At 44.4% G+C, this 13,400-nt stretch overlaps 1 protein-coding gene across 1 annotated transcript; it reads left to right on the top strand.

Moving 5' to 3' along the window:
* Nucleotides 1-5,808, top strand: LOC121449919 (pregnancy-specific glycoprotein 22-like). The gene is made up of 4 exons (XM_041654581.1): nt 1-148; nt 2,630-2,989; nt 4,169-4,411; nt 5,528-5,808. The coding sequence occupies exons 1-4, from the start codon at nt 1-3 to the stop codon at nt 5,806-5,808; spliced, it is 1,032 nt and encodes a 343-aa protein (XP_041510515.1).
* Nucleotides 5,809-13,400: the final 7,592 nt, after the last annotated feature.

Raw genomic sequence — 13,400 nt, 5'->3', positions numbered from 1 at the left:
ATGCACAGCGGGAGAGAGACAATATATCACAATGGATCCCTGCTTCTTGAAAAGGTCACCCAGAAGGATGCAGGATTCTATACCCTACGAACCTATGATAGAGGTGGAAAATTTGTATCAACAATAACCATGTACCTCTACGTGCAAGGTAAGTTATTCATTGAGAACTCTGTGAGCTAGGTGAGGTTCATTTCACTGGACACATACAGGAGAGTGGTCTCTGCTTACCTGCCTTCCCTGTGCATTGTATCCCCATGGTGGGGTTTGAACATTTAATGTGGGGAAACAAATGGTGGAGAATAATGACAAGAGAATCAGGATCCTTCATTTGACTTCACTTGACACAGGTGGATGTATGGTAGGCAACTCAGCCAAAGATACAGCCTCTGTCTAGAGTCTAGGGATTCTCACAGGTTTGTTTCCTTGAGAAAGACTTTGAGGGAATTAGCATTGTACCTGGTGGAGGAAAACATAGAATCCTCAGAAATGTGAGCACCAGGACGCCCTGGCTCAAGATCTCTGTCCAAGACTCAACTCCAGGTGTCCATGAGGAGCATTTTCTAAGTGTTGGACTTTAGCTTTTAAATGGCAGGGAAAAGTGCTCCGTGGTAGTCGATGTCTTGTGAAGTGAGGAATTAGAGAGTGCATTGTCCTGAGAGCCTTGGCTAGGTTTCATCCCTTAGCCATCTTCTTCAGAGAGTCAGTAGGGAAACATAGCTCAACAGGTGTCCAGGCCATTAGCTAACTGTCCCGTTGGGCATGTGAGATTTCACATGAAGGTTGTGGTCCCAAAGGAGAGGGACTCAGAACACAGAGCCTGTCCTCTAGGACCAACTAGGGGAATTCTCTCCTTCAGGTAAATGGCTACAGACTACTCTGATCTGACAGCTTTGCAGACATGAGCTGTAGTTCCCCTGGTCATCACCGGGGATGTCATCGGGATACACAATGAACTGGCAAAAAAATACTTGTCTAAACCAGGAACTATCCTAGTAACCTGGTTTCACCCCTGTTCTTACAGACCAGAAAACTATTGTCTCAACATTCTCAGAGCTACTGGCTATTTAATGTGTCTGCTACACTACCAGGAGACCATGTTCTCTCTTCCCACTTCATGTGTTCCCTGTGGGAATCCCATGGTATCCATCGGGAATAAACTAGACAGAGGTTCAAGGCCTCTCAGAAAGACCATCGATCACATGGGCAAACCCATTATACAGTTCAGCAATCAGAAGAAGTAGGAGAATCATGTCGAAAATCATCCACAGGTTGAAGGATCTAGCAGCCTTTTTCCCAGAATCACCTCCTCCCACACACCAAAGATGTGAGACTCATGACACATTCTGTGCCTTTGACCTCAGCCAGAAATTAGTCTGATAGTCATTCTAAGGAGAATCGATTCATTTTTTTCTGCACACATCACACACCTGGTCCCTTTGTACCTCGAGGGCAGTTTTTGTCACCTTCTTGCTGAGAGCAAATTCCAGGTTTCCAGAGCATTGAAAACGAGACAGATTGGATACCCAGCTGGGTTTCTTTGTCACACAGTTATGCAGATTTTCCATTTTTCAAGCTGCCAGAGCCTAGACCAGCACACAGCAGAGTGCAGTTCCTGAGTCAGCTGCTATTATCTCTCCTCACAGGGATGGTCAGTAGCCTTGACTCTCACTCTGTTCTAGAGGAAAGAAACACCAGGAGAGAATGGGAAAGGAAATTGGGGCAGCACTAAAAACACCAGGGCAGTGTTTTGAAAACAGACCCACCCTCAGCCCATAAGACTCTGGGAGGAGCTCCTTTCTGGAAGAGACTCAGCTGAGAAGGGGGAAGAACAGCAGAGCTTGGGAGCTGTGGTGGAGCAGAAGTTCCTCATAGAGACAGAAAGATGACTGAGACAATGGTGGTCCTCTCTGTACTCCTGTGAAAAAGGTCACCACATGCCAGGGCTTCTTCTCACAGATGAGACCAGTGTGTGCGAGGAGGGACTGACATACTGTGGAGTCTCCTGAGAGGCACAAGGACATGAGAGGAGCCTCGGTATTTGTAGGTCAGAAGATGCAGAGTGGGGGAGAGGCTGAGCATTAAGATATCCTCATAGAATATTAAACAGTAAGAGTGGGGGAGACATTATTCTTCCATCAAGTTCATATTCATGACCACAATATTCTGAGTACTGATGTTCTCAGCTTGATGGTCTGAATAAAAATTCAAGATGGTGTGGATCACTAACATGATCCAATATAAACAGGCATTTGCTTCATTGTCTGACAAACTCAGACAAATGAACAGAAGAAAGCCAAGACGACTTGTGCTTCTTATGATGATGTCCCAGTTTGAGTTAACTTGAAGTTAAAAAAAAAGCTGGAAAATGAATTCATAACTCAGGTGTTGGCTGTAGGCCCAAGAGGAACAGAGCAGCAATAAAGCCAGAGAGTGAAGACACATGGTCTGTAGGGGAAGAGGTTGGGCATGCATCGCCCTAACACTATAATGTGAGCAGTCAGCTGGGTAGGAAAGAGAAACCCACCTAGAAACCTAGGCTGAGCAAGGGACAGAGCTGCTCAGGACAGAAGACCATATCTTAGTCAAATACAAAACTTCCAGTTTCAATGGATCTCTCTCTTCCTTCTAGCTTTCCTTTGGAAGTGCGGACGCCTTGCTACCTCTGACCAGCCCACCATTGAATCAGTGCCACGATGCGTGGTTGAAGGGGGAAATGTTGTTCTACTCGTTCACAATCCACCAGAGAATATTTTAGGCTATGTCTGGTTCAAGGGAAGGGCTAAATTCAAGAATATTGTGGCCACCCGGTTAATACAAGATATGAAAGCAACTGTGTGGGGACCTGCATACAGTGGCAGAGAGACATTGCACAGTGATGGATCCCTGCTGCTTAATCGTGTCACTCGGAAAGACTCTGGATTGTACATGCTACGAATATTGAGAACAGATGCGGGAAGTGAATACACACAAGTGCAACTCCAGGTGGACAGTAAGTGATTCCCTGTGATTGTTCGGTGCTTAGGTGGGGCTTAAACACACACGACTGTCATGGCTGGCCTAGCATCTCTTCTGGGTCCCCATGTTGAGGTTTGAGCACTTAGTGAAGGACACACTGGTAGAGCCAAATGGCCATAGATCAGCTTCAGTCATCTGACTCCACCTGCATCAAGGAAGACCTTGATGGAAAGTAATTCAGCCTAAGATGTCAGCCTCAGCCCACTCTCTTGGAGCTCTAGACTAGGGAGCCTTGAGTACTGTCATCTTTTCAACACTGGAGCAAAGTCACCCAGGAGAACATTTTTCTATTGTTCTTCTCTTAATTCTTTCAAAACTGATAGGGAACAATGGTGTTAGAATCCCATGTCAAACTGTGGTATTTATTAGCTTACAACTGAGATTGTCATAACTAAAATCCAGGACCTGGTACAGAGACCATGGTGGAGTGCTGTCTATTGGCTTGCTCTACTTGCTTGCTCAGTCAGCTCTCTTATGTCACCCAGGAGTCCCAGCCCAGGGCTTAAACTGACTGAATTGGTCTAAATTCTTACATCAGCCCCAGTTTAAAAACTGTACTAAAGTTATGCCCAAAGGCCAATTTGGTGGTGGCATTTTCAACTGAGTTCTTTTCTTGAAAAATGACTGTAGCTGGTGTCAAGCTGATATAAAAACAATCAGCCTAGTGGTCAAGCCTTTAAAGAATGTAGCCTGCCTTGAAGATCAGACTGCTGCAAGCCCCCATATAGTCCCAGACCTAAAGGCTATATGGCACAACAGGAATTGCTTCTATAAGGTGAAGTCAGGGGTTGAGTGTTGCTTCAAAGAAACAGAAAAAAACCTAGAAAGTGAAAGTTCCAGACCTGTTGAGTTCAGGGGAGGCATCATCTTAAATGTCAGTGTTCATGAGTCTGTACAGTATCTGACTAAGGGCAGTGAGCGAGCAGCCATGTAGACACCCAAAGAGACTGTTCCACAGAGGACATGACACATTCAGGGGCACTGTTGGAAAGAAGGAGGTCATGTTTCAGCCCTGCTTTAAGAGGAGGAGAAACACACATACCTGGAACCCTAGGGTAAGTGATGAATCCATCTGCTCAGGATGGAGTTCACCATCTTTTCACGAAGCACAATGATCCCCATGTGATGGCTTTTTTTCTCTTTTCCCTCCCAGCTTCCCAATCTCAGATCTGCAACCCTTTCACTTCTTCCCAAATCATGATCCAACCGGTGCCTCGCGATGCAGCTGAAGGGGAAGACGTAGTTCTCCAAGTTTATAATCTTCCAGAAGAAATGAAAGCCTTTTCCTGGCACAGAGCAACGTATAGAGCTCCAACCCTTCATATTGTAAAATACAACAGAGCCACAAATTCCATCTCCTGGGGGCCTGAACACAGAATCAGAAAAACCTTATACAGTAATGGATCTCTTATACTCTGGGATCTCACAGAGAGAGATGCCGGAATCTACACACTAATAGTTTTGGGCAAAGATTTCAAAATTACAAGACAATACGGGGAATTTTTTATAAAGAGTAAGTGACTCTCTATGGTCTCCAAGAGCTTAAAGTGTCTGATCCCACTTCATACACTAACCTGTCAGATTTGGGCTGTTACTGCACTCTCCTGCATTGCATTGTGTCCCACCCCCACTGCGGTGTGGGTCTCTACTGCAGGACACAAACGGGGTAGACAAACTGTAATAGATCAGAACCACACACTTGCCTTTCCGTACAGAAAGGAGGAACTGTGCTGTGTAAACTCAGTCCCAGGATGTCAACTGCAGCTCTCACCATGCACATGTCCTCAGAAAGAGGGGGTCAGGCAGTTGCTGAATAGTTAAACCATGGGGTCCTCACAGAGGCTGTCAGCCTGGACTCCAAAACTTTGCCTCTGGCTGAACAGTAGGTGACAGTGGAAAGTTTATGTCACTGTTTTGGTCAGATTTCCTGTTACAATCAACAGGAACAAGGCTTTACTGACTGTCCCATAGAGTGTAGAATCAGCTGTTTACTGCCATGAGAGCTGCAGTTGGGTAGGTCACCTGTGCAACTCCTTCTGAGATTCAGTGGGAAGGTGTCTGGGCCATTAGCCTATTACTCTGATGGGCTGATGAGACTTCACAGGAAGGTCAAGGCACAAAGGGAAGAAACTGAGGAGGCAGCTGCTCCAGATCCCTCACCCTGAGGGGTCCAACCTAGGGACTTCTCTTCTGCAAGAAAACAGTAGCAGATACTGCTAATGTGAGCAGCTCCCCGACCCCAAGTTCAGATCATTGCTCATAAATAAGTTCAACTCATGAACACAGCAATGACCAGCCACTATGTGTTCTATTACAGGGAAACTGAGACACAGAAAACAGTGCCTAAATCTGGGAAAAACAGTTCCTGAGTGGCAAATCCAAACCACAAGTTATGTCTATAGTCACAGCTCCAAATTCTCCCCGCTGGATGTTTTAGAAAGTGTGGACTAAAGAGGGTCTGGTTTACTCTGTGGACTACTGTCATTTGGTATTCTCCTCTGTTTCTTCACAGAGAATGTGACACAGCCCTTTGTGCGAATCACTGACACCACAGTCTCTGGAGGTACATCTGTGATCTTCACCTGCATTTCACCTGACACTGATGTCTCCATCCGTTGGATCTTCAATGAGAAGAATCTTCAGCTCACAGAGAGGATGACTCTGTCTCCTACAAAATGTGGACTCAAAATAGATCCTGTCAGGAGTGAGGATGCTGGAGAATACAAGTGTGAGGTCTCCAACCGATTCAGTTCAAAGACCAGTCTCCCAGTTTCCTGGGGTCATCATAAGTGAGTGACCGCTGCTCTCATCACACACCAGAGTATAGATATTTCTTTATTAATGGGGTACAAAATGGAGACACACTATGTGTTGAAAATGATTATTTACTACTCAGATACAGCCAGTATGCTGACTCATACCTATAATACTGGGATACATATGGGTATAAGGAAAGACCAGGAATGAAAGACCTCATTTCACCTCTACCTTGGAGCCACTCATCTTTGCCTTTAAATAATGAGCAGGCTTCCAGGGATATCCACAGAACATGGCATAGCAAGTTATATTAAACTTGCCACCATCCCTCATATCAGAGCTGGGAATGGCAATCCTCTAGGAAGAAAAGGATCCAAAGGCAAGCAAAAGAGTCAATGATGTCCCCCTATTCTACCTTTAAGAGTTCCAGAAGAATAGCCATCTGCATTACTATAACTTACATTCTAGGGTCCTAGCTCAAATCATGTAAGGTCAAAGATTATCACCTTGGTCTCCGTGATTCTTTATAAGCCTTGCTCAATTGTTTTTGTGTTCCATGTGTTCACAGTGTCCTTGACTCATCTGATTCTGTCAATCCTTCCTTCCTCTATTCTATGGGATTCTCCAGGCTCTGCCAAGTGTTTGGCAGTAAGTCTATGCATTTGCTCCCATATGTTGCTGGATGATACCTCGCTGATGAATTTCAGGCTGAACACTGATCTAGTAGTATAACAGAATTTCATTAGTAATCATTTTATTGAAATGTTTTTCCAGTCATGTTTGATTCTACCCTGAATTTCTTGTCTGTTCAGCCTCTGGTTCCTGGCCATCCAAGGCAGTATCAAGTCAGAACTTCCTCTCAAAGCATAAACTTTAATTTGGATCAGCCTTTTGTATACCAATTCCACAAAATCTGTTCCCCCATTGCCCCAGTACATGTTTCAGGAAGCATAGATTGTAGGTCAACTATTTCGTGGCTGGATTGTTGCCCCAGTCCCACTGCTAGATATTTTCTGTAGTTGTTGAAAATGGCTGGTTCAGGTTACCTATGCCTCACTACTAGGATTCTTAGGGTCACTCTTGTAGATTCCAGAGAGATTTAACTGTAGTACACTTCCAAATCACTTCCAAAATGCCCCACCATTCCACTTCTGTGCTGTTTGATGCATGATTTAAGCTTTAGTAATGTTTATTTTACAAATGTGCATACCCTTGTATCTGGGACATAGATGTTTGGAATTGAGACTTCATCTTAATGGATGTTTTCTTCATGGACTCATATAAAATGTGCTTCTTCATCTCTTTTGATTAATTTTAGTTTGAAGTCTATTTTGGCAGCTATTAGAATAGCTACACCAGCTTATTTCTAATGTCCATTTGATTGGAAATTCTTTTCCTAACCTTCTGGTACCCTCTGCATACTGCTGAACTTACTATACAATCACTCTTGTACACACAACTGAAGGTGAGAATATTCTATTAGTTCTTTTTTCTTTTGGTTTTTCAAGACACAGTTTCTCTGTGCAGCCTTGTGATGTGCTAAGGTCTTTTGTATATGCATTGATTTTATTGGTTAAGAAAGAAGCTGTTTTCGGCCAATGGCTTAAGAGACTACAGCCAGGCTGGAAAAGATATAGAGAGAAAGTAGGCAGTTTTAGAGAGACACCACATAGCCACCAGAGTGAAAAGATGCAAGTTGCCGGTTGGAACCTTGCCTGTAGGCCACAAGCCAAGTAGTACAATATAAAATAATAAGAATTGGTTAATTCTAGATGTAACAGCTAGCTAGCAATATTCTTAAGTTATTGGCAAAGCAGTGATTTAAACAATATAGTTTCTGAGTGATTATTTTGGGAGTCTGGGCAGCCATCTACAACAACCTCCTTGGCTGTCCTGGGCATCACTCTATTGAAGAGGCTGGCCTCAAACTCATAAAGATCCACCTGCCTCTGCCTCCTGAATGCTTGGATTAAAGGCATGGATTGACACCACTGCTCACTGTTACATTTGTTATTAATGTGAAAGTGAATAACAGTAGAAGTAAAACAGAAAAAAGCTTTTTAAATTTTATCATTTTTATTGATTTTTACTGCACTCTACATTTTTCTCTGTTCCTCTCCCTGTCTCTCCATACCCCCTACAACCCTCACCCAAGGTCCCCATGCTCCTAATTCACTCAGGAGATCTTGTCTTTTTCTATGTAAATTAGATCTATGTAAGTCTCTCTTAGTGTCCACATTGTTGTCTACATTCTCTGGGATTGTGGTTTGTAGGGTGGTTTTCTTTGCTTTAGGTTTAAAAAGTACCTATGAGTGAGTACATGTGATAATTATTTTTCTCTGTCTGGGTTACCTCACTCAAAATAATGTTTTCTAAACCATCCATTTTCCTTCAAAATTCAAGATGTCATTATTTTTCCTGCTGAGTAACACTCCATTATGTAAATATAACTCATTTTCCTTATCCATTCTTCGATCGAGGGGCATTTAGGTTGTTTCCAGGTTCTGGCTATGACAAACAATGGTGTAGGAGGTCCTTCTGTTTATGTGTTGCTTTCATTGGTTAAATAAAGAAACTGCCCTTTTCTCAATAAAAAAAAAAGAAACAAAAAAAAAGAAACTGCCTTGGCCTTTTGATAGGACAGAACTTAGGTAGGTGGAGTAGACAAAACTAAATGCTAAAAAAATGAACAGAGTGGCAGATGCCATGGGTTCTCCTGCCTGAGATGGACTCTGGTTAGAATCTTGCCAGTAAGCCACAGTCGTGTGGTAATACACATTAATGGAGATGGGTTAAACTAATATATGAGGTAGCCAATAAAAAAAATAGAGCTAATGGACCAGGCTGTGTTTAAATAAATACAGTTTTGTGTAATTATTTCAGTCATAAGCTAGCCAGGCAGCTGGGACAGAACAAAGGGACCCTCTCTCCCAATAAAACAATGCTGTTATGAACATAGTTGAGCACATGCCCTTGTGGCACTATTGAGCATCCTTTAGATATATACCCAAAAGTGGTATTGCTGGGTCTTGAAGAAGGTTTTTTGTAATTTTCTGAGAAATTGCCACAGTGACAAATTGGTCACCAAAAGAACACATAATCCAATAAAAAATATGGAGTACAGACCTAAACAGAGAACTCTCAACAGAGGAATCTAAAATGGCTGAAAGACACTTAAGGAAAAAGTGCAATATCCTTAGTCATCAGATAAATGCAAATCAAAACAACTCTGAGATTCTACACCTGTAAGAATGGCCAAGATTAAAAACACTGATGACAACTTACACCGGAGCTAGAAATTTTATTATTTTAAAGGAACTCTTACTGGGTAACTGTGGTTGATAGGCATATACCCTCAGAGCTATAATAGCTATCCACTAAAGCTTACTGTTGTATGTACACAGTGGCAGAGAGACAATGTGTACCAATGAATCTTTGCTGTTTTGAACAACATCCAGATGGATACATAATTTTTAAAATGTTTTATGTCATTTTATTTTATTTCTTACCCACATTAGGGTTTGAACAGTCAGTTTAGAACACACCCAGTTGATACAAACTGCATTGTTTAAATCTTTGAACTGATTTCACCTTGTTGAGAGTAGGATGTGTGATGGGGTAACTCATCCAAAGGATAAAAAAGCCCAGACTGTGTGGATTTCAACATAAATGCATCCCTAAGAAAATCTTGTGATTCAGGAAGGGTCAGGCAGATGGAACTGTAGAATTTTACTAGAGTGGGATTGATGACCAAAAAGTCCTGTCTCCAGGTCACTCTTACAGAATCCCACCTCCAGGTGAGCTTGGAGAGTGTGAACATGCTTGGAATCTGACCTGCTAGAGCTAACAGAGAAGAATGATTTAGCAACTGTCTAAATCTTCTACCTCATGGAACCAGCCAGTGTTGCCATGAGAGCCACATTTAGGCAAGGTCATGTGGGCAAGTCCTTCTGAGTCTCGGCCTAGTGAACACAGCTGCACAGATGCCCAAACCCTTAGCTAACTGTTCTGATGGGCTTCTGAGATTTCACAGGAATGTTATGATCTGCAAAGGGAGGAATGGACAGCACAAGTTCTCCTAATGACTGCATGTCCTTAGGGACTAAGTCTACTGAACTCTCTCCTATAGGTAAGTAGTAACAGATATGGCTGATATGGACAGCTGTCCTGTCACAATGTTTGGGCCTTATTTGCACTTAGGAATTGCTATGGCAACACTAATTTACCACATGTGATGTCACTGGAATACTGAGACAGAAAGTACAGTGACCAAATTAGGCTCACACAGAGCATGGCTAGCAAATGTGAAGCACAAGCTATCTGTCTACAGCTACATATCCAGTGTCTCCACCCCAAAGACCTTCTCAGGTATCTGTGAAAGGGACTGAGCTGGTCTTCAGAGACATTAAACTTGATCATCAGTAGGGAGTGGGGATTATGGTCTAGGAAATGAAAGCAAACAGACAGTCATATTTTACTCTAGAATTAATCTGCATGCCTTTGGAGAATTTCTGCAGAATTTCCAGGCCCCCAAGCAAACATACCAGACAGGAAATCATGTGTTTCCTTGTGTGTCATAATGACTAATACTGAAAGGTTAAGCACATGTCTTTGTTCCTTCAAGTAGATACTGTATCTGGCACAGGGATTTTCTGTTGAAGAAGTCTCATATTTAAAACCACTTTAGCATCTGCCTCTCATCTTACCCTATTGTTCTCTTTGTAGAAATAACCCTTGCAGTGACTGGCTTTAGACCACAGGTTTTAGTAACAATGGTCTCATATGGAATAAGTAAGCATCCCAAATTTGTAGTCATGATCTGACAAACAAAACTGTCCCTTTCAGCTAGGGTTCCAGCAAGTTCTAGCTCTCTACCTTCTACCAGTCAGATCTGCCTCTAAAAACATCCACCTGGGATGGCTGGAGTTCTAGCATCTGTAAGCACCAGGTATGCTTGTGATTGCAGATATACATAAAGCAAAAATATAATACAGATAAAAGAATTTTTAATAAATTTGTAATCTTATTTTACATGCAAACCACAGTTTCTCCTCCCTACTCTACTCCTATTCCCTCCCTCCACCCCCTTCTACCCCAATGTACTCCACTTTCATCTCCATTTAGAAAGGGTAAGGCCTCCTATGTAAGTCAACAAAGCAAGGCAAGATGAGGCAGGACCAAGCTCCTCCCTCCTACATCAAGGCAGAGTGTGACATCCCACCATAGGAAATATTCCAACATGCCAGTCCATGCACCTGGGATAGGTCCTGGTGTCACATATAGGGGCCACACAACAGAACCACATATACATCTGTCATTCACATGCATAAGGTCTCAGTCTGTCCCATGCTGGCCCCTTAGCTGTTGGTCTAGACCATGAGCTACCATGAACTCAGCTCAGCAGTCTCTCTGGGTTTTCCCATAATGATTTTGACTCCCTTTGCCAATATAATCCCTTCTCCCATTCTTCAATTGGACTCCCAGAGCTCAGTCCAGGGCTTGCCTGTGGATCTCTGCTTATGCTTCTGTAAGTTACTGAATGAAGTCTCTATGATGACAATTAGGGTAGGTACCAATCTGATTATAGAAGTTCGGTTCAGGTACTCCCTCCAGTATTGTTAGGAGCCTTTACTGAGATCATCCTTGATTCCTGGGAGGTTCTATGGTACCAGGTTTCTCCATAACACCATAATTGTCCCCTCTATCAAGATATCACTTTCATTGCTCTCCCTTGTCCTCCTTCCCCCAAATCGACCATCGTGATCCTTCATGTTCACATTCCTCAACCCCTCCTCTATATTGCCTATGCCCAGTTTACCCAGAAGATCTCATGTATCTCCCCTCCCAGGGCAATAAATGTGTCCCTTTTGTGGTCCTTCCTGATATCTAGTTTCTCTGGGGCTGGGAATTATAGCTTAGTTATCCTTCGCTTTGCATCTAATATCCACTTATGATTGGGTACATACTGTTCTTGTCTTTCTGGGCCTCACTAGGGAATTTTTTTTCTTTCAGCTCCATCCATTTATCTTCAAAGTTCATGTCATTGTTATTTATCACTGAGTAATGCTCTATAGTGTAAATGTACCACATTTACCACAATGTAGGGGTGGGTGTGGGGTGGGAGAAGGAAGGAGGGGGAGAGGGAAGGGAGAAAGCAAGACTGGAGAGAGCTTGGGGGAGTAGGAGGGTAGAAATGGAGGAAGGGCAGATATAGGAGCAGGAAAGAAGATATCTACATTAAGGGAGCCATTTTAGGGTTGGCAAGAGACTTGGCTCTAGAGGGGATCCCAGATGTCCACAGGGATGTCCCCAGCTAGGTCCTTAGGCGGCATAGGAGAGGGTGCCTGAACTGGTCATGCCCCACTATTACACTGATCTCAAATATCACCATAGAATCTTCATCCGGTGACAAAGAGATAGAGACAGGTCTGCGAGCTGCCCAACCAGCACGGAGGCCTGATCTTTCGGCGCCAGGAGATCCAGCATTGGGGTGAGTTTCTGGCCCACGGCGCCAGCCTGGGACAGGGAGCTCGGGGGTTTCTTGGCCCCCTGTCCTGCTTGGGCTCTCTGCAGGGCCTCTACTCCCCGGGTGCTGCCTCTTTCTTCCTGGCCCACCCAGCTTCCGTCCAGAGCCCTCCCCACTTCGCCCCCACTACCCTCTTTTGGCGCGTGGCATCGCCCAGCGCAGCCTATCTGGGCGCTGGGTCCGAGTACCCGGGGCTCCCGGGCGGGCAGCAGTTCCTTTGTTTCTGTGGCCTGCCTGCACCAAGCGGGGTAGGCGCTTTGTCTGCGAGCTGCCCAATCAGCACGGAGGCCTGATCTTTCGGCGCCAGGAGACCCAGCATTGGGGTGAGTTTCTGGCCCACGGCGCCAGCCTGGGACGGGGAGCTCGGGGGTTTCTTGGCCCCCTGTCCTGCTTGGGCTCTCTGCAGGGCCTCTACTCCCCGGGTGCTGCCTCTTTCTTCCTGGCCCACCCAGCTTCCGTCCAGAGCCCTCCCCACTTCACCCCCACTACCCTCTTTTGGCACGTGGCATCGCCCAGCGCAGCCTATCTGGGCGCTGGGTCCGAGTACCCGGGGCTCCCGGGCGGGCAGCAGTTCCTTTGTTTCTGTGGCCTGCCTGCACCAAGCGGGGTAGGCGCTTTGTCTGCGAGCTGCCCAACCAGCACGGAGGCCTGATCTTTCGGCGCCAGGAGACGCAGCATTGGGAGAGCCAACATTGGGGAGAGACAGCGTTTGGTAGGCAAGGAGACCTAATCCGGTAAAAGAAGATCCATAGGGAGCATTTGGAAGAAGAGATGGGCCGACGTCAAGGCAAGAATTCGCCCAACAAGCTGAAAAGCAACATGAAGCTACCAGAAACAAGTGACCCCACAAAGGGAGGACAAGAACCCCTTAATCAAGAGGAAGGAGAAAAGATTGACTTCATGATAGTGATTGACACCCTTAAACAGCATGTAAAAAACGCCCTTATAGAAATGGATGAGAAATATAACAGAAAGTTTGAAGAATTGAATAAATCAGTGAATGATACCCTAGAAAACCAAGGAAAAACAATCAAACAGATAATGGAAACAGTTCAAGACCTGAAAACTGAAATGGAGGCAAAGAAGAAAACACAAACAGAGG

The sequence above is a fragment of the Microtus oregoni genome, unplaced genomic scaffold (assembly GCF_018167655.1).
Source record: "Microtus oregoni isolate MIOR12 unplaced genomic scaffold, Mior012 000006F_ref0000085, whole genome shotgun sequence".
In the NCBI taxonomy this organism is placed as follows: domain Eukaryota; kingdom Metazoa; phylum Chordata; class Mammalia; order Rodentia; family Cricetidae; genus Microtus; species Microtus oregoni.
This window is presented reverse-complemented; position numbering and strand designations above follow the sequence as displayed.

Bases quoted from the DNA above. Each gene is read 5' to 3' on its own strand.
- LOC121449919 (XM_041654581.1), top strand. From the start codon at position 1: ATGCACAGCGGGAGAGAGACAATATATCACAATGGATCCCTGCTTCTT. The intron at 149-2,629 runs GTAAGTTATTCA...TCTTCCTTCTAG, and splicing joins CATGTACCTCTACGTGCAAG to CTTTCCTTTGGAAGTGCGGA. The intron at 4,412-5,527 runs GTAATGGATCTC...GTTTCTTCACAG, and splicing joins AATCAGAAAAACCTTATACA to AGAATGTGACACAGCCCTTT.